The following is a 21319-nucleotide window of genomic DNA, read 5'->3' on the forward strand; positions in this document are numbered from 1 at the left end:
CCCTGCTAGCAGAGCTTCTAAAAACTTATGAAAGTATGTGCAAATACAGGCAGAACTGAAGCTGATAAGGTAAGCCATGAGTTGTGCGTGGATACCTTAAGCACTATGAATATTTCTAGTGAAAGACAAGGATCTGAAATCGAGCCCAGTCCAGCAGACAGAAATAACCTTTCATGAAATTTCAATATTGCCTTCTTTCTCATTCTTCAGTTTTTTTTCCTGGGGTGCCAACTCTTAAAATATACCCAACTCATAGATGGCAATAGTTGTATTTACCTGTTGTTGGTTTCGACAAATCAGTTATGTACTTCACAAAGGCAAAAAATGACTTTGGTGTCTTATACACTGTTTCAATGGCAGCATAGGCTGCTCGGCGGACTTCTAATGACTGACTCTGCTTCATGCATAACACCAATGCAAACAAGATGGCTTCTGGTTCAGCAGAGTAACCACCATTGTAAGCCTGAAATATAACAAGACAAATAGCCTTTTGTTGGAAAAGTAGGAGGCAAAAACACTTGCATACCACACAGTTACTTCAGGAAACCTTAGACATTTTTTCAGAGTACATATGTGATACTAATAACATGTGTTAGAATAGCATACGCTACCAACACACTGATATATCAGGCATTTAATAAAAAGGATGTAGTATTAAAAAACTATATACTAAAAATAAAGACGACTTACGCAAATCTGAAAATTTCGCAGAGAGTAAAGAGTTATATAACAAATTTTAAAATTGTGTACGTAGCTGGAGTGACAACTGTAGTGTGAAATCTTCATGAAGAAATAATAAGCAGGAAATTAGTTGTAAAATGGAAAGCTTATTTAAGAAGGGGCACTAGTAATATCCACCAGGAGAATGCACATTAGTGAATGAACATTATTATGCTAAACTTGCTTAAATTGTTAAAATTAAAATTATGACATTTAAAATCAGATCATACTTAGTTATGTAGGTATGTGAAATTAACAAAATGGCAATAAATAATAACCTACCATCAAGAAACGATTACTGTAGTTCAAACGAATTACAGAAACTGTGAGATAACGTAAATAATATCCAATACAATAAGACCGGTGAGGGAGGGAAAGGGGAGGAGGGGAAGAAAATGGGGGCTAGAGGGAGGGAAATGGTACAAATGTGTACAACTAAAAAATACAACACATCTGATAAATTGTGAACATCAAAACCTCAAGAAATACATTGTATAGGGAAAGTAAAGATACAGATTTGATATCTTAGAAGTATTAGAAATTTTTAAACAGTTTGCTCACAAAGATGGATCCATTTTAAATGAACAGGTGCAACTCATAAATAGAATTTTCTAGATATTTTCAGACCCCCATTTTTGTTAATGTAAAAGAGAAGTGACCCAATCTTCCATATGACTGTTGGATATGTCATTTTTCTCATCTGTTCATGGTGGTGATGCTCTGCTTCTTCTTTGTTATGACATTAATGTATTTCTTGAGATTTTTATGCTCACAATTTCTCAGATATGCTGTATTTTTTAGTTATACACGTCTGCATTATCTTCCCCCTCCCCCCTGGTCTAATTGTACTGTATATTATTTACATTATCTCATGTTTTATGCAATTTTATTTACTACAATAACCTTTTCTTGATGGTAACTTATTATTTATTGCCACTTTGTTAATTTTCCATATGTACATAGCTAAACACGATCTAGTTTTTAACGTCATAATTTTTTAAGCGAGTTTAGCATATTAATGTTCAATCACTAATGAGAACCCTCCTTGTGCATACTACTAGTGCCATTCTCTCATCAGAAGCTTTCCTTAGCCCAAGTGTTACGTACACAGTGCTAGTGCATAAGTTCTACATTGGTGAGGTACTACTCAAAGACATCCACCACGTTGAGCATGTTTTTAATATTATAGAGGTGAAACTTTATATTTTAATGACACCTTTTGGCTATTTTTTATGCACCTCTGCTACAACATGTCACCCAGTAAATACAAATAATTTTTGTATCCATAATGAGTTACTATTGTTCCTGTGGATATACAACTGAACATGTATTCACTTTTAACCTGTTAAGGTTGTCAAAAATTCCTTCTGAAGATAATTTTATAAATGTTGAAACCATGGTCAAGGGGTTTAAATAAACCTCTGTATTGAAACTGATTGGCTGCTTATTATTTCTTCACAAAGAATAATCAGTATGGGGGGAAAAGCTGATGTAGAAAACCATAGCGTAAGTGACTCAAATACACTGCTAACAGCAAAGATAGTCAAGCAATCTTTAAAATAACAGTAAAATAAACCAGTAAACTAGCTTTAAGTAAAAAAGTTGCAAGCAGAACAGCTGAAACAGAAATTTGAACAAGCTGACAAACAAAAAAACTTTACTCGTGTAAAATTAAAATTCAATGACAATGCTACAAGGTTCAAGCTCACATAAAAGAAGCAATGAAGGGACTTCAGTAGATTTACAGTAAATTGGCACAAATTCTCACAAATCACAATCAGATAAAAAAAATCTACATTTTGCATCTATGTGATGCATTTCTTAATTTTAATTATTTATGTGGGGGGGAGAGTTTAAAAAATGTGTCACACAAGTTTAGTTCATGCAAGCCAAATGTTGGCTTGACAAAAATATTAACTGTGAATTTATATATCTTGAAAATATCCCTGACATAACAACATCAAGTAGTGTAGACTAATATATAAAAGGGACTACCATAGATAAAATTAAAATCAAATACTTCCAGCAATGAAGTACTTTATCTCCTGCCTGTTTAATTCTATCACTTAATCAACACAAGGAGTGTCAAGAAGTCCCTATCATGTAACTAGTGGAGGGACAAGAATCTAATAGCACAGATGCAGCTGCAATGACATGTCCTAGTCATTTTATACATTGTATCACGACAACGTAAAACTTCCTGGTACATTAAAACTTTGTGCTGGACCAAGACTCGAACTCTGGACCTTTGCCATTCACAGGCAAGTGCTCTACTGACTGTGTTACCCAAGCATGGCTCACGAGCCATCCTCACAGCTTTACTTCCACCAGTACCTCGTTTCCTATCATCCAAACTTCACATAAGCTCTCCCGCGAACTTGCAAGACTAGTACTCCTGGAATAAAGCATACTGTGGAGACATAATTAGCCACAGCCTGGTAGAGCACTTGCCCCTGACAGGCAAAGGTCCGAGTTTGAGTCTCAGTCTGGCACACAATTTTAATCAGCCACAGAGTTTCATATCAGTGCACAATCCGCTGCAAAGTGAAAATTTCATACATGATGAAGTAGTTACTGAATCACTCTGGCTATAAAGGCATACTGTCATATAGTCACAAGAATTAAATGTTTTAGGATCTGCAACAAAAATTAACGTGAAAGTTATAAAGCCGAGTCCAAGAAAGCAGTGATTGAGGTTGATCGAATACTACTTTTAAAGTGGACTAATTATGGAGGTGATTGGCTACTGCCTTTATCTGATCTGATGTGTCACATAACTGTACAATGTGGACGGCTAACTACCTGTCCCATCCCAGTGAGACTAGAGCTGCAAGTATGTAAATGCTTGAATATATTAATATTTTTTTCCTTGTGCATAAACTGTAACACCATGACACGTCCAGTATCATTGTAAAAGTGATCCAAACATGAATAAACTTTACTAATTCTTCTTATTCTTCTTCTCCTCCTCCTCCTCCTCACAAATAACTTTCTAAAGGGAAGGACGTTAACCGTGTGCTGAATTACAACCTGCAATTTTCTAAGAACAGTAAGGAGGCTTCGAAGCTTAGCATTCCTCATCACAATTAACAGTGTCGAATGACCTAACTCTGAGGAATATTGAATAGGTCCCAAATTTTAAGCTTGTAATTACAAAACTTCCATTCAGCAAATATAAATCACTTCTTTTCTTCAAGCTGTATGTAGGTTTCTACCAATAAGATTTGCACAGCTTACTTCTGTGTCAGCAAGAATCAGACCACCATCAAAGATACAGAGTAATACAAAATGTACACTGGACTTTTAATTACGGGGACACTTATTACTCAAGTAAATCTCAGCAAAGAATAAAATAAAAAAAGATTTGAACAACAGAAGATCTAGCAATGCTGAAACTGGAAGAAGGAAGGAACTCTAGCAGCCCAGTACTCCAGACATACAGAAAGACTTTTAGAGTGACAGCGACATTATATGTGTGACACATAGCTTTGCTCTCCACTGCTGTGTCTTCAGGGGTCGTGGCAAACATGTCATATGGGAACGGCCATTGACCCACACAGTAAATGAACACCCAGCCCGGCAGGTGGATTGGAACTTCGTATCTTGTTACTGAAGCCTCTGTATATTGATTTTCTGTTACAATTGTTATTTTGCTTTCCAGACCTGGACTGACTTGGAACTCTGTGTGATTGAGTGTTGCTGTCTAAGATAATGCTGGCTTTTATTGCAAAGGAAATAGTCAATATGGAACTCAGTCATTTAGTGACATCAGATGTTGTGATGATAACTGCTCCTAACCAATGGGAGAGGCCCATGGTAGTAATTAAAAAGCAAAATGGCACAATTCAGATTTGTGACAATTTTAAAGCATCTATCAATGCTCACTCTAATATAGATGTTTATACAATCTCGCATTCAGAAGAGCTACTAGCTAAGTTATCAGGGGAGTGGTTCTAGTCTAAGATAACTTTAGCTGACACTTCTCTGCAATTACCCTCAGATGTAGAATGAAAGCATTTTACCTTAATCGGTGCATCAGAGGAAATGATTACCTTTTGGTGTTGCAAGTACACCCACAGCAGACCAGCCTACACATGAGGTACCACAAGCTGTGAAATATGTAAATGACATAGTAGGCACTTGATCTACTACCCAAGAGCACCAGCTCAGCAATACTAAATGAGCTATTTAGTTAGTGGATTCAAATGTAAATTAAGTAAGTGTATTTTTTCCAATCAACTTTGCAATATCTTGGCTACAAAGACAGCAAACATGGTTTCAGGCTCATCTCAGTTTATACTGAACAACTGTCAGTCTCCCTATCCCAAAAATCTGAAGGAGTTCCAGTTGTTCTTGGGCAATTATTGTGGTAATTTTATACCAAAAGCCACACAAATATTATAACGCCCTCAATTAGCATAAAAATACGGAGTAAAATTTCAGTGGTTTATCACATGTTGGGTAGATTTTCTTGAAAATGAGGAAGTGTTTAATGCCTACTCCTTGTCTGGCCACATTTACGCTAGGAAAATATTCACTCCTGCTGACAGATGCTTCACAATTTACAAGAAGCACTGTTTTACCACAATTTCCCCAAATAAATAGAACAACCGAATGCACACACATCAAAAATTGTAACAGTGACACAGAGGCATTACAGCTAAACACAAAATGAGGCACTGGCTATTATTTACTGTAGCAAAATAATCATTATTGTATTATATGGAGAAAAAACTCAATCTGGTCCTGGACCACATGTCACTAATTCTGCTTTCTGAACAGCAGCAAACCTACCAGACATGCACATGAAACCAGATGGATCTGTCATGACATTTGTCTTCATAGCCCACTACCAATCAGCCACGGGGCTGCCTGCAGATTGACTATGCAGGCCCATTGGAGATGGCTATGTGGTTGCTTGTTATGAGTGTTCTCCAACTTGCTATACATTGTCGAGATGTCTTCAACAGCTACAATCTGGGCACTAGTGATGATCATTGCCAAAGCAAATACAAATCATCATACTTGACATTGCCCCGATGTTCACATTAGGCGAGCTCTATTCCTTTTGCCAAAGGAATGACATACCACTGGTCTTTTTTATGCTATGTGAAACTCTAAAGCAGCTGAGTTGCTGCATGGGCACAGACATCATACCCTTTTTGTTCCGCTGTATCGGATCAAGTGAGCTCAGTCGTTACACAACATTTGCATTACCGTACCCACCCACTCAAGGCCATTGCCTCTGACTGCAGAATGATTTTACCGCTGCTAATAAACATTTAGTGTAAGGACCACAAAGGCAAGATAAGAGAAATTATGGTTAATACAGAAGCACATATACAGTCATTTTCCCCTTGCTCCATTTGCAAGTGGAATAAGAAAGGAAATAACTAGTGGTGGTACATGGTACCCTCAGCCATACAAAATACGGTGGCCTGCAGACTATGTATGTAGACGAGGATACACCAGGGTGGACGCAAGGGGTTGTTAATTGTCATGGGAGTAGCCAGTCATTTGAAGCAGCAGCCAGACAAGCGCACTTCATGCAACATCAAAAACGGCTACAGATGTGACAACTAAATTACACTACACTCCAAATATTATCTTTCCAGGATCCAAGTATCCATCCAAGACCACAACCACTGCCGGCTATGGCTCCCAGCGGGTCCATGTTCATACTGCAACCTCTCAGACTTTCACACAGTCTCGCTCAAGACCCTTGCCTCCATTTATTTATTTATTTATTTATGAGGGTTGGAACTTTAATAGTGGCAACTATTTATTTACAGTTCGTACAAAATAGATACATGTTTCAAAGTTTTACTGATCTTCAAAGTAGTCACCAGCATTGTGTATAATCCGTGGCCAGCGATGTGAAAGTCGTAGAATACTCTTAGCAGTGCCAGTTGTGGTGACAGTTCGAGCAGCTCGGTCTTTTTCCCAACTGCAGAAAGTATCAGCACTTCTGTCTCTATGCTGTTCATTTTTGGAACACAACCTACAAACAGCTTAGAGACGGAAGTGAAGACACTTTCTGCAGGACATGACCATCATTTTGCAGAACAATTCTCAAACATGTACAGTGCAAGCTGTTACTGATTTGTTTGTTTGATGGGGCTGCTAAGTGCTATACCACCTACTGCACTCCCCTGACTTACGCCCTCGTGAGTTCAACTGCATTTCTAAACTGAAGGAAACAGTTCACAGCATTTGCTTCAGAACTGCTACAAATTTGTCAGGCAATAGACCGCGCTGCTCAAACTGTCAACAAAACTGGCACTGCTAAGAGTATCCTACGACTTCCACATCGCTGGCAACGGGTTATACACAATGTTGGTAACTACTCTGAAGGTCAGTAAAACTTTGAAACACATATCTATTTTGTACAAGCTGTAAATAAATAGTTGCCACTATTGAAGTTCCAGCCCTCTTATTTATTTACACGTCAAGTTCCATAGGACCAACTTGAGGAGCAAATCACCAAGGTCATGGAACGTGTCAGTACATGAAATTACAACACAAAACTAATAACCAATAAAAATAAAATGTTTATGAACCCAAAAAAGTTAAGCCATAAGATGAAGTATGCAATCAACAATCTAACATAAGAATCAGCTTAATTTTTCAAGGAACTCCTCAACAGAATAGAAGCAGTGACCCATGAGGAGACTCTTCAGTTTCCATTTGAAAGCGCATGGATTACTGCTGAGATTTTTTAATTCTGGCGGTAGCTTATTGAACATGTATGCAGCAGTATACTGCACACATTTTTGCACAAGAGTTAAGGAAGTCTGATCCAAATGCAGGTTGGATTTCTGCCAAGTATTAACTGAGTGAAAGTTGCTTCTTCTTGAGAATAAACTGATATTATTAACAAGAAACGACAGTAAAAATACCCAGACTAGTGAACAGGGGTCAACAAGAGGTTTGCAAACTTACACCACTTATTGCCCAAACCGCCCATTTCTGAGCCAAAAATATCCTTTCAGAATAGGAAGAGATACCCCAAAATATAATACCATATAACATAAGCGAATGAAAATAAGCAAAGTAGACTAATTTTTGTGTCGAATGATCACTTGCTCCAGATACTGTTCTAATAGTAAAAATGGCAGCATAAGTCTTTGAACAAGATCCTGAATGTGGTCTTTCCACAACATAACACCTAGAAATTTGAACTGTTCAGTTTCAGTAATCATATGCCCATTCTGTGAAATTAAAATGTCGGGTTTTGTTGAATTGTGTGTTAGAAACTGTAAAAACTGAGTCTTACTGTGATTTAGTGTTAGTTTATTTTCTACAAGCCATGGACTTATGTCATGCACAGCACCATTTGAAACTGAGCCAATATTGCACACAACAACCTTTACTACCTTGCTAGTGTCATCAGCAAACAGAAATATTTTAGAGTTACCCATAATACTAGAGGGCATATCATTTGTATAAATAAGGAACAGGAGTGGCCCAACACTGATTCCTGCGGCACTCCCCAATTTGACCGTACCAACCCCCCCCCCCCCCCCCCCAGACCCCACATCACAGCCATTCTCGACACTGTGGATAATGACCTTTTGTTGTCTGTTGTTGAAGTAAGAGATGAACCAACTGTGAGCTACTCCCCGTATTCCATAATGGTCCAACTTCTGGAGCAATATTTTTTGAGCAACACAATGAAACACCTTAGTTAAATCAAAAATATCCCTAATGTTCGAAACCTTTTGTTTAACCCATCCAGTACCTCACAGAGAAAAGAGAATATAGCATTTTCAATTGTTAAACTGACTTCTAAAGCCAAACTGTACATTTGACCAAATTGTGTGATATAAAATGATCAATTATCCTTATATACACAGCCTTTTCAATAACTTTAGCAAACAATGATGGCATAGAAATAGGTCTAAAATTGTCTACAGTATCCCTTTCTCCCGGTTTATAAAGCGGCTTTACTATTAAGTACTTTAATCATTCAGAAAACTGACCATTCCTAAAAGAAAAATTACAAATAAGGCTATGTACAGTGCTAACATGTGCAGCACAGTACTTTAATATTCTGCTAGGCACTCCATCATATCCACGAGAGTCTTCAGTGATTTAATCATTGATTCAATCTCCCCCTTGTCTGTATCACAGAGGAGCATTTCAGACAGCAATCTCAGAAAGGCATTTGCCAAGAGTGTTATATGATTCCCTGTAGAAACTAAATTTTTATTTAATTCACCAGCAATGCTCAGAAAATGATTGTTAAATACTGTACATATATCTGATTTATCTGTAACATAAATATTTTTACTATGAACTGATTTTATATCGTCGACCTTGTGCTGCTAACCAGACATTTCCTTCACAACTGACCATATGGTTTTAATTTTATCCTGTAAAATAGCTATTCTATTTGCTTACCACATACTCTTTGCCTTCCTAATATTTTTATGCACCTTACAGTACTGTTTGTAATGGGTTACTGTAGTTTGATTGTGACTACTTCTAACATTCTGATATAATTCCCACTTTGTTCTACATGACGTCCTTATTCCACTAGTCAGCCACCCAGGCTGCCTTTTTACTGCTAGTACCCCATTTAGAATGTTATAATGGAAAGCAACTCTCAAAGAGCAAAAGAAATGGGTTCAGGAAAGCATTATATTTGTCACCTATGTTATTGGCACTATAAACATCCTGCCACTCTTGTTCCTTGACGTGTTTTAAAGAACTCTCTATTGCCATTGGATTAACTTTCCTACATAGTTTGTAATTGTATGTGACATTTGTTTGAGTACAAAAGCCATTTAGTGTTAAAATTTGTGCATTGTGGTCTGAAAGGCCATTCACCCTTTTACTGACAGAATGCCCATCTAGTAATGAAGAATGAATAAAAATAATGTCTATGGCTGTGCTACTGTTCCCCTGCACCCTAGTTGGAAAAAACACAGTCTGCATCAGATCATATGAATTTAGGAGATCTACCAACGTCCTTTTTCTTGCACAATCATACACAAAATTAATATTGTAGTCACCACATATAATTAATTTTAAGTACTTCCTATAAAGTGAATCAAGAACCTTCTAGCTTGAGCAGAAATGCTCTGATGTCAGAGTTAAGGGACCTATAAACAACATCAATTAGAAGTTTAGTTTCACTAAATTCAACTGTTCCTGCACAACATTTAAATATCTGTTCAGTGCAGTGCTGTGATATGTCTACAGACTCAAATGGATCTGTATCCCAGTAAAGGTAGTATCTGAATTGTCAAATTATTTAAGTGGTGCTTCGATATACCAACAATTTCGGAGTCAACATCTATAAGCAGTTCACTAACTTTATCTCTAATACCTCTTATATTTTGATGAAATATGCTAATTCCTTCTCTACTTGGAAACATGACGTCCTCTGAAGGTGATTCCTTAGTTAGAGGAACTTTCTTTAAGCACGTATACCTATCAGCTGACTTCAATCTAAAAGAGGTGCAGCTCTAACACCAACTACTGCAGGAATTTTTCCATGAGTGATCCCACCACCACCCACTACACTGTCACCTATAAGCTTTGCCAGCCTACCCTTCCCTTACCACTTAAGGTGCACACCATGCCTAGTGAAACCTGATCTACTGACAGACTCAACTGGCACCACCGCAATGTGACAATGTGACCCATGCCCTCTGCCATCAGTGCCTTCTCCAGCCCCATGTTAACGTGCCCAACAGCCGCATTAAGATGATGCCGATCATGACGCTGAAATAGTTGCACGAAATGCACATCAGTGCCACCAGTCTGAGTAGCTATGTTTACCAGGTCACCACCTACATCATATTCCCTGTCCCTATCAAGAGTATTCCCTGCTCCACCCACTATCACTACCTGATCCTTGTTTGTAAAATTCCTACATAACTCCCCTATGCTGTCAGTCACCTGAGCCAATCCTGCACTAGGCTTCACAATCCTGGCGACCTGGTACTCACTCCCCAACACTTCCTGCAACTGCTGGCCCACACCTCTACCGTGTGAACTACCTAGCAACAGAACCTTCTTCTTTCTGTTATGCTTTGTAACTGACTTAGGTCTCCTAACTGCTGAGGACTGATGCATGTTTCCTACACCTACAGCTACAAGAGGTTCCTCTCCACACAACTCTGACAGTTGGTCAAACCTATTGCATGTACGCAAAGTGAAACTGTCTGAATACCTCCACCTCCTCCTAGCTGCCTTCTTGCCAACTGCCCATTCCCATTCCCCAGCACCCTTCACCCTCCTCAACCTATCTAGTTCCTCCTTTGCCTGTGGTAACTGCACCTGAAGGGCACAGATGTTATGCTTTTACTCCTCTATCAACATATTTCTAGTACAGACTCTGCACTCCCAGGAGAGGATCTTGCTAGAATGCCCACTTCCCCACTTCATCCCCCCCCCCCCCCAAATGAAAATACTTTGAACAAATACCACACTGTAACCCACTATTCACAAACCTACAACAGGGCCCACACTTCTCACTCATGGTAAAATTTTACAGTTACTGAAAAGAACAATAAGAAATGAAAGCTGAAAACTAAAGCACAAAATTTACTAAACGACTTCAACACACAGAAAAAACTAAAAAACGCAGTGAGCAAACATTTCCAAAAGTTTATTAAGTCATTATTTTGCCACAAACAGCACAAAACACCATTGAAAACTATTAGTTTAATAACTGTCTAACAGTGTACAAACAACTTTGTCATTATTTAGCTTCATAACCGGTACAGCTGCAACAGCAAAGCCACAAAATGTAAACACACTACTGAGGCATGAGACTTGGAATAGAGACACAAATACAGCTCCCACTCCTGCCATACACCCACAATGGCCAGACCACCATGGAAAATTAACTATGAGGAGCCTATCGAGATCAAATCACTGCCTCCAGTTCTGAAAGGACAAGTCCCTGAGGCCCTATCCACTTCCCCTCAATGTCACTGGTTCTGGTTCCATTCCAGGCACTACTGCCCCTAGAGGTCAGTTAAAGTGGGGGGGGGGGGGGGGGGGGGGGGGGAATATATTACCCCACTAGCCCAGTAACACAAAGATAGACTCAGAGTGGTGATGACATTTTTTGAGAGACAGGAAGTTCCATACTCTGCTGTTATGACACTAGGTATCACAACAAACATGTCACATGGGGTTGGCCACCAGTTCGCTACAGAAAATAAATAACTACCTAAGAAGGGGTACTGTAAGTTTGCATGTTGCTATTAAGGCCCCCATATACCAATTCTCAGATACAACTGTTACCTCACTTTCCAGAGCTGGATAGTTGGTTGGTTGTTTTAAAAGAGGGGTGAAGGGACCAAACTACGAGGTCATCGGTCCCTTGCTCCGAAGGAAACAATGCCACAAGGGTGAGAATAAGACAATGAGACTTATACAACACAAAACAGAATGAAAGAAAAAACCACAACAACTACTGAAGGGCAACAAACACTTAAATGGACAAAAGGGGACAAGAAAACCACAAAGATGCAAGAAACAGGTAGAAGAGGTTAAAACAAGAAAGCAGGTGACCATGGCTGGCTGACCATGAGGATAAAAAGGAAAAGCCAGTCACTCCCACTCTGCAACACATTAAAACCCCCACCTTGAAAGCACTAGGGTGGAGGTCACACAGGGACAAAGGACATGTGCTAAAACTTAGAGCAAATGATAACACTCACCCTCACGAATAAAACGTGAATCTAAAGCTGCAGTTGAGGCATTGTCACCGAACACTGAAGGTAGGGTGCAGGGAAGGTTAAAAGTCGGCCGCACAGTGGCTAAAAGTGGGCAGTCCAGCAAGAGATGGATGACCATCATTCGTGAGACACAATGACACTAAGATGGGTCCTCGTGACGGAGGAGGTAACCATGCGTCAGCCACGTATGGCCAACGCGAAGCTGACAGAGAACCACAGCATCCCTGTGAGAGGTGCGTACAGAGGTCTTCCACACATTCTTAATTTCCTTAATGGCACACAGCTTGTTATGCGTACTGAGACTATGCCATTCTGTCTCCCAAAGTAGCAAAACCTTGCGGCATAATACTGAATGCAGGTCAGTTTCAGAGAAGCCGATCTCCATAAGCGGTTTCTGCGTAGCCTGTTTGGCCAGCCTGTTGGCAAGTTCGTTGCCTCGGATTCCGACATGACCTGTGGTCCAGAAAAACACCACTGAATGATGACTTGACTGTTCCAGGGCATAGATAAAACTCCTGGATGGTCGCTACCGAAGGATGACAAGGGTAGCACTGGTCGATAGCCTGTAGGCTGCTCAAGGAGCCAGTACACAAGAGAAACGACTCGCCTGGGCATGAGCAGATGTGCTGAAAAGCACGAGATGTGGCTTACAGCTCTGCAGTGAAAAAACTTCAGCCACCTGGCAAGAAGTGCTGTTCTGTATGTCCTCCATGAACATACGCAAAGCCAACAGAGGAAGTGACAGCAGAGAGTCGCAGGGTTAACTGAGTCCTTAGGGCCATGTGAAAGGTCCAGACGAAGCCACGGACTAGATGTACACCATGGAGGTGCTCATGAATGAACCTCAAGTATAGGTGGTAAAGGCAAGGACTCCAGTTTGGAGAGAAGGGATCGCACATTAACTGCAATTGTAAGCCCCGACCTGGGTCGCCAATGTGGGAGATGAACCGCCATGGGCAGGAAAAGGAGACGGTAATTCAAAAGTGCAGGAGAACTACGAACATGTGTAATGTGGAGAGCAATTGCACACGCCTAACCTGCAAAGGAGGGACTCCCGCCTCCAACAGGACGCTGGTCACCGGACTCATCCTAAAAGCTCCTGTCATTATGCGAACACCGCAGTGGTGCACTGGCCTGAGAAAACGCAGCGCTGAGGATGTCGCCGAATCATAAACCAGACTCCCATAGTCAAGGCGGGATTGAACAAGGGCTCTGTAGAGCTGCAGCAGCGTAGAGCAATCTGCACCCCAGTTTGTGTTGCTCAGGCAGCAGAGGGCATTGAGGTGCTGCCAGCACTTCTGCTTAAGCTGACAGAGGAGAGGAAGCCAAGTCAATCGAGCATCGAAAACCATTACTAACAATCAATATGTCTCTACTACAATGAGTGGATTGTCATGAAGGTAAAGTTCTGGTTCTAGACGAACGGTACAATGCCAACACAAGTGCATGACACACGACTTAGCGGCCGAAAACTGGAAACTGTGGGCAAGAGCCCATAACTGCACCTTGTGAATGGCTCCCTGTAGGCATCACTCAGCAACACCAGTACTGGTGGTGCAGTACGAAATAAGGAAGTCATCTGTGTACAGAGACAGCGAGTGGACAGCCCTACAGCTGCTGCTTGACCATTAATGGCCACTAAAAATAGAGCTACACTCAATACGGAGCCCTGCAGGACCCCATTCTCCTGGATATGGGGCGAACTATGGGAGGCACCACCTTGGAGATGGAAAGTACGAAGTGACAGAAAATTTTGCATAAAAATCAGGTGCGGGCCTCTGAGACCCCACTCGTATAATGTGGCAAGGATATGATGTAGCCAAGTGGTGTCATACACTTTACATAAATCAAAAAAAGACGGCAACCAGACATTGGCGTCTTGAAAAGGCTGTTCGGATGGCAGACTCGAGGGACACAAGATTGTCAGTGGTAGAGTGACCCTGGCAGAAGCCGCCCTGACATGGAGCCAGTAGGCCACATGACTCCTGGACCCAACCCAACCGCCGACACATCATACGTTCCAGCAGCTTACAAAGAACTTTGGTGAGGCTTATGGGCTTTTTACCAGGTTTAAGCACCGGAACGATGGTGCTGTACCGCCCCTGCGATGGAAAGATGCCACTGCACCAGATCCAGTTGAAGATGACAAGGAGATGTAGCTTGTAGTCAGATGAGAGATGTTTAGTCATCTGACCGTGGATCTGATCTAGCCCAGGAGCTGTGTTGGGGCAATGTGCAAGGGCACTGAGGAGCTTCCACACTGTAAATGGGGTGTTATAGGGTACGCAGTGGTATATAGTGAACAAGAGGACTTTCCTTTCCATCTGCCTGCTGTTTGAGGGTGCGAAAGGCTGGGGTGTAGTTCTCCGATGCAGAAGCTCGAGCATAGTGGTCAGCAATCGCGTTTGTGTCGGTAGACAACATGCCATTGATGTTAATGCCAGGGACACCTGTTGGGGTCTGGTACCCAAGAACACATCTGATCTTCGTCCAGCCTTGAGAAGGTGACATATGGCATCCAATGGTCGAGACGTATCTCTCCCAACACTCCTGCTTCCATCTTTTGATAAGATGCCGGACGCGGGCGTGGAGCTGCTTAAAGGCTATTACGTGCTCCAGAGAAGGCTGCCACTTATGCTGCTGTAGAGCACGCTGATGCTGAATTGCCTCAGCAACTTCCGGCAACCACCGAGGGACTGCCTTTTGCCGGGGGCACTCTGAAGAGTGAGGGATTGTGTTTTCCGCCGGATTAATGATTGCTGTAGTCACCTTGCTCAACCATCACATAGATGTCACCATGTGGGGGAGAGTAAATGGTGACTGTAGAGGTGAAAGTTTCCCAGTCTACCTTGTTTAAAGCCCATCTGGTCAAGTGTCCGTGGACCTGATGCCGGGGCAGTGACAGGAAGATGGGGAAGTGGTCACTATCACACAGGTCGTCATGTGCTCTCCAGTGGATAGATGCCCTGGGCTGCAAACAGATAAATCAATGGCCAAGTAGCTACCAGGAGGCACACTGAAATGTGTGGCGGCCTAAGTATTTAAGAGGCAGAGGTCGAACTGAGACAGTAAAGTTTCGACATCTCTGCCTCAGCCAGTAACCATGGAGCCGCTCCACAAGGGGTTATGGGCGTTAAAATCTCCCCAAAGTTGGAAAGGTTTAGGGAGTTGATCAATCAGTGCATTTAGGTGTACTGCACCATCTGGAGGAAGATATACATTGCAGACAGCTATTTCCCATGTTGTCCTTATTCCGACAGCCACGGCTTCAAGAGGGGTTTGAAGGGGGCACAGTTGCACTACAGACTGAGTTTAGGACATAAACGCAAACTCCACCTGACACTCGATTATAGTCACTACAGTTCCTGTAATATCCCTTACAGCCACCGAGGGTAGGGGTCCGCATTGCAGGGAACCAGGTTTCCTGGGGGGGAGGGGGGGGGGGGGCAATGGAGAAAGCAGTTGTAAAGCTTAACAGTTGGCATAGCTCAGACAGGCGGTGGAAAAAACCACCACAATCACACTGGAGGATGACATCGTGAGACTGGGAATGCATGGAACATTCAATGAGGCAGTTTACGCCTCAGGGTCACCTCCTGCCACCGACTTATTGCCTCAGCAGTCTATATCCATTGTGTCTGCGGGTCCGGCGAGATCTAGGTCATCAGCGGACGCCAGAATCTCCACCTCATCCCCAGACGCAGAGCTTGTAGGTAGCGGTGGTATGGGTGCCACAGCAATTTCCTTGGTCTTAGGGCTCTTATTTTTGGACTTGACTCCCTGCTTCTTGGGTTTCTCTCACTGGGAGGGCTTCACTGAATCAGTCTCTGGGACTGAGGAGGATCATGAAGCTTTTGGGCACTTCAGCCACTGGCGGGCATTATCGTTCCCACTAGCAGAAACCTGGGAAGGGAGTGACCCCAGGGATCCCTTCCTGGCGAGAGGAGCCAAAGAAGACTTACACTTCTCTGGCTCAGAAGTGAGGACTGGTGTCCCTGATGATTGGAGTGGGGGGGTGGGGGGGGGGGCGCAGTGCTAAACTCAAAGCCAGACTGTCGTTCTGTTTGTGGAATGTACTCTGCCTGTGGTAGGAGTGAACTTCTGAGAGGCTTCCAGAATGAGATTTTCACTCTGCAGCGGAGTGTGCGCTGATATGAAACTTTGGAAGGTAGGAGACGAGATACTGGCAGAAGTAAAGGTGTGAGGACTGGGCGTGAGTCGTGCTTCGGTAGCTCAGATGGTAGAGCACTTGCCCGCGAAAGGCAAAGGTCCAGAGTTCGAGTCTCGGTCGGCCACACAGTTTTTATCTGCCAGGAAGTTTCATATCAGCACACACTCCGCTGCAGAGTGAAAATCTCATTCTGGAAACATCCCCCAGGCTGTGGCTAAGCCATGTCTCCACAGTATCCTTTCTTTCAGGAGTGCTAGTTCTGCAAGGTTCGCAGGAGAGCTTCTGTAAAGTTTGAAAGGTAGGAGACGAGATACTGGCAGAAGTAAAGCTGTGAGGACTGGGTGTGAGTTGTGCTTCGGTAGCTCAGATGGTAGAGCACTTGCCCGCGAAAGGCAAAGGTCCAGAGTTCGAGTCTCGGTCGGCCACACAGTTTTAATCTGCCAGGAAGTTTCATATCAGCACACACTCCGCTGCAGAGTTAAAATCTCATTCTGGAAACATCCCCCAGGCTGTGGCTAAGCCATGTCTCCACAGTATCCTTTCTTTCAGGAGTGCTAGTTCTGCAAGGTTCGCAGGAGAGCTTCTGTAAAGTTTGAAAGGTAGGAGACAAGATACTGGCAGAAGTAAAGCTGTGAGGACTGGGTGTGAGTTGTGCTTCGGTAGCTCAGATGGTAGAGCACTTGCCCGCGAAAGGCAAAGGTCCAGAGTTCGAGTCTCGGTCGGTCACACAGTTTTAATCTGCCAGGAAGTTTATGACAGGCTGTCATTTAGCATACTATCCAGTAAGGGAATGAGTTTGTGTATGGGACTGTTTCATTAAAAGTATTCTTCCCCAGAATGTCGCACACAGCAGCCAGTCTAGAAAAACCACGACTGTTTGTTTCTTGTCAAATCCAGTTTCCTCATAATTGGTTAAAGGGTGGACCTGATCAGTGCAGCAACAACACTGGTGTGATCCAGCTTGATCTACTGGGTTTAACATTTCAGCCATTATTCTGTGAACAACCAACCTTTCATGAGTGGGTGAGGATGAGCAATATGATTAGTTTGAAGCTTGTGAAAGGTCAGAGTCTTTCCACTGTTTCAGATATGTAATAATTTTAGACTTGCAACAGTCGATGTGATTATAATAATGCAGTTGAAAAAGAAAGCACGACAGATTTTCTGGAAATTCAACAGTATTTGAATGGTCACTTCCTCAGTGGTGTTGACCAGGAGCCCAGTTGTCATGCTGGAATGGCTGAAATTTATACTCACATCAGTTTTCACCTATTTAGCTTTCCTGGCATGATTCGGTGATTTCTGAAGCTTTGGCACTGTTTCATAGGAGTTTGTTCAATCAAATTCAGCAGCAAGTCTGCTTGTCTCCTCATGCCATACTGGCATATAATCTTTTTGGACTTCTCTGGTATGCTTCTCTTGGCTGCTGCTTTATTTAAGTCACAAAACCTTCCATAGTTCCAGAAAGAGATTTTCACTCTGCAGCAGAGTGTGTGCTGATATGAAACTTCCTGGCAGATTAAAACTGTGTGCTAGACTGAGACGAACTTAGAACTTTTGCCTTTCATGGGCAAGTGCTCTACCAACAGAGCTATCCAAGCACAACTCACACCCTGTCCTCCCAAGCACTGGTGGAAGTAACATTGTGAGGATGGGAAATCCAGTCATGCTTGGGTAGCTCAATTGGTAGAGCAAATGCCCGCGAAAGGCAAAGGTCCTGAGTTCGAGTCTTCGTCTGACACATAGTTTTAACCCACCAGGAAGTTTCATTTCCTTCCATAGTTCTCTGGAACTGACTGAACACATCTTATATTAGCACCTGAGTTGACTGTGAGCGAAGTAAACTAACAATTGTCTCCATATTCTTGAAAACTAGATAGTCAAATTAGGAGAAGTGAAACCGAGCTCACGTGAATAGTCCCATCTCTACCAAAATGAGTGAAGTGTGTCTGTGTCTTTGCTATTGTTTACAAGACTTAATTATTTCTGCCCATGCAATAATGATGCTGAATAAAATGTGACACAAGTTGGAAAAAAGTTGGATAAAAAGGAAGGAGGTATGAAGACAAGACTGAAAAGGAACAGAATGAAACAACAGCTAAGAACATGCTAACCAACATGCCCTGCTCTGATCAGTCATCTAAAATATCAATATTTTTTCTTAATCCTTCATTATTCCTCCTTATATATTCATTCCTTCACCTTATTTCAGTAGATATTTTAGCACAGGAATCACTAACATGATGTAAACATTAATACAAATTAATTTCAACTTCCACAAATTATTCTTCTTACCTCAATTATGTGTTTTACTACATCACTTCCTTTCCCTTCAGAAATTAGAGAATCAACTGATGTCAGTTCCACTGCTTCATAGTTTGGAGAGGCAATATTTATTTTCCATGCACCAGCTTCATAACATGGAAGTTCAGATCCATAGTGTAAGAACCTTTTCAGTCGTGTTTCCGCTGATACCGCCATTTCCTTGAACACAGAGAGTTTTTTTTAGTCAAACAGCCAAACAATGGACTTAAATTTATGGAAAAAACTTGAATATCGATGAACTTTAAAGTTAAAGAAAATTCTTCATGTGAGTAGAAGGAGTAGAACATAATACTTCAATTGTGTGCTGTAATTAGATAGGCTGTACTACTGAGATAGACAAGGATGGGGGGAAAAAGATCAGTACAGCCTTGTTGAATAAATCATCACAGCATTTGCCTGGCAAGATATAGATAAACAATTTTTGCATGAAAAGATAGCATGCTCTCTATTAGTTGTATCCTGCACAAATCTAACTGATGATGCATTGCAGATTTTTAGTCGGTTCAACCTGCTGGTACCTCTGCATGGTGATGGGGAATGACAACAGTCTTAGGGAGTGACCTCCTCCAGGGTACTGCGATCAGCTCCATCCCGCAGGTCTACTATAATCATCTACAGTTCACTGGAGTGAACAGGACTATTGTGATAGTTGAAATATTGCAGCATAATAGCCATCTTTCTCTGTAACAGTACACAATGAGTCCAAGGCATCCACAGTGAAAATAAACTAGCATGTTGTTGTACTTTATACTTCCAAGTCTGTTCTTCTGCAGGGGATTTTACTCCATTGAAAAGCTCCGTGTATGTACATTGGTTGGATGATGGGTGGTTGTTTGACAGTAGTGGTGTAAGTCTGAGTTGGCCACATACAGTCAGTTCCACAAGGAAGTGTACGCCATATTTTAAATGTAACATTCACAGCGATACCTCTGGTAGTGGTCTCGGGTCTGTAATCAATGCAATTTTGCACAGTGTATAGATAAACAGTGTGAGAGTTGAATGTTTTGTTTTGTCGATTGCAGTTTAAAATGAGTGCAAAATATTTGAAGCATCACGAGGCAGTGTTTCTTGTAAATCATCCAAAGGGATCAAAGCTTTCATATGGAGCTGCTGCTAAAGTTCTTAGAAATTCAAAGACATTCATTGCGAAGTGGGTCAAACGATATTTAGAGGTTCGAAACAGGGATGATTTACTGGAGAGAGGGCTAAGGTGTCAAGCTATAATTGATAATCGTGGCAACTGGATTGACTATTAGGTAATTGTGCAATTAGTAATAACATATATTTCCATGTAAACTTATATTTATAATAGTGTTTTTTATTTTATACACATAACGGCATACACCTTCTTGTGGAACTGATTGTACATTCTTCACTATGCATTCCACTGGTGGTAGAGTTTGGCACCAAAGGTCAACAGACCCCTTCTTCAACAATCTGCACAACCTGCTGACATTCATGGTTAATGTCTCTTCTGTATTTGGTCCAACAATTCTCATTCCCATATCTGCTGTATCTCTTCTCTTATTATATGGTGTATGAGAGAAGTGTGGCCATGGCGGTCTTCCACAACTGCCGTAGGTACCACTTTTAGGAGTCAATTATAACTCCTTCATCTGACTCATTTCTGGTTCATTTTCTCAATGTGTTCGCACCACTTAATGAACTCTTCTGTTATTATTACACCCTTTACATGTCTTCTACAACTCTTAATTAAATGTGAGGTTCTGATAGCTTTTGTAATATTCGGATTCACAATGTTGTAAAGAGCCAAAACATTCTGTATGTATAACTATGAAATTTTACCATGACATTGGGCTGTGTTCTTCACTTGCTCTTGTGCTAAGTGGACTTGCTGTTGATTGCCAGTAAATGTTTTCTCCAATTCAGCCTTGAATTTGCCTGAGCTGCTCTTTGTTATTCTCTAAGCATTACTGGTCTGTGCTCTCCAAGTGAAAGTATACACTGCCAAACACATCGTCTCATCCCAACTGCTGTACTTGGCAACTGCGTCGAATCCTTTCAGGCATTTTGTTGGATCCTGGAAAATACTCTTTGATGCCTGATATGCAGCTCACTTACTCCTCTTCTGGAATCCATCTGTTTCCTGACTATACAGACCTTAGGAATGATGTAGTGCTTGTATTCATACAACATACAACCACTGAATATTCCAGATAAACAAATGTAAGACATTTCAAGAACCTTCCAGAAATGATAAATATGAAATAAAAAATAATTGTTGAATGCACAGTTTTGCAGAAGATGTGCTGATAAAAGTCTCTCAAGCTTCCAGCCACATCAAGGAGTTTAAAAGGCACGAGTTTCTGGCTGAGTACTCCTCAGCCATTGTCAAGTGGATACTGTTTTTTGGTTGCTGCTACTGTCCTTATGTAGCCAC

The 21319-nt window shown here is 41.6% G+C and overlaps 1 protein-coding gene across 3 annotated transcripts in view; it reads right to left on the reverse strand.

The window, feature by feature from the left end:
- LOC126184361 (RNA-binding protein Ro60-like) overlaps window positions 1–21319 on the reverse strand; it is a 128604-nt gene that overhangs the window by 86240 nt on the left and 21045 nt on the right. For all 3 annotated transcript variants that reach the window (XM_049926744.1, XM_049926742.1, XM_049926743.1), the window contains 2 exons: window positions 18889–19077; window positions 277–463 (listed from right to left, as the gene is read on the reverse strand). In XM_049926744.1, the coding sequence (XP_049782701.1) occupies window positions 277–463; window positions 18889–19077 (376 nt within the window). The remainder of the gene's footprint in view (window positions 1–276; window positions 464–18888; window positions 19078–21319) is intronic.

This window comes from Schistocerca cancellata, chromosome 4 (assembly GCF_023864275.1).
Source record: "Schistocerca cancellata isolate TAMUIC-IGC-003103 chromosome 4, iqSchCanc2.1, whole genome shotgun sequence".
In the NCBI taxonomy this organism is placed as follows: domain Eukaryota; kingdom Metazoa; phylum Arthropoda; class Insecta; order Orthoptera; family Acrididae; genus Schistocerca; species Schistocerca cancellata.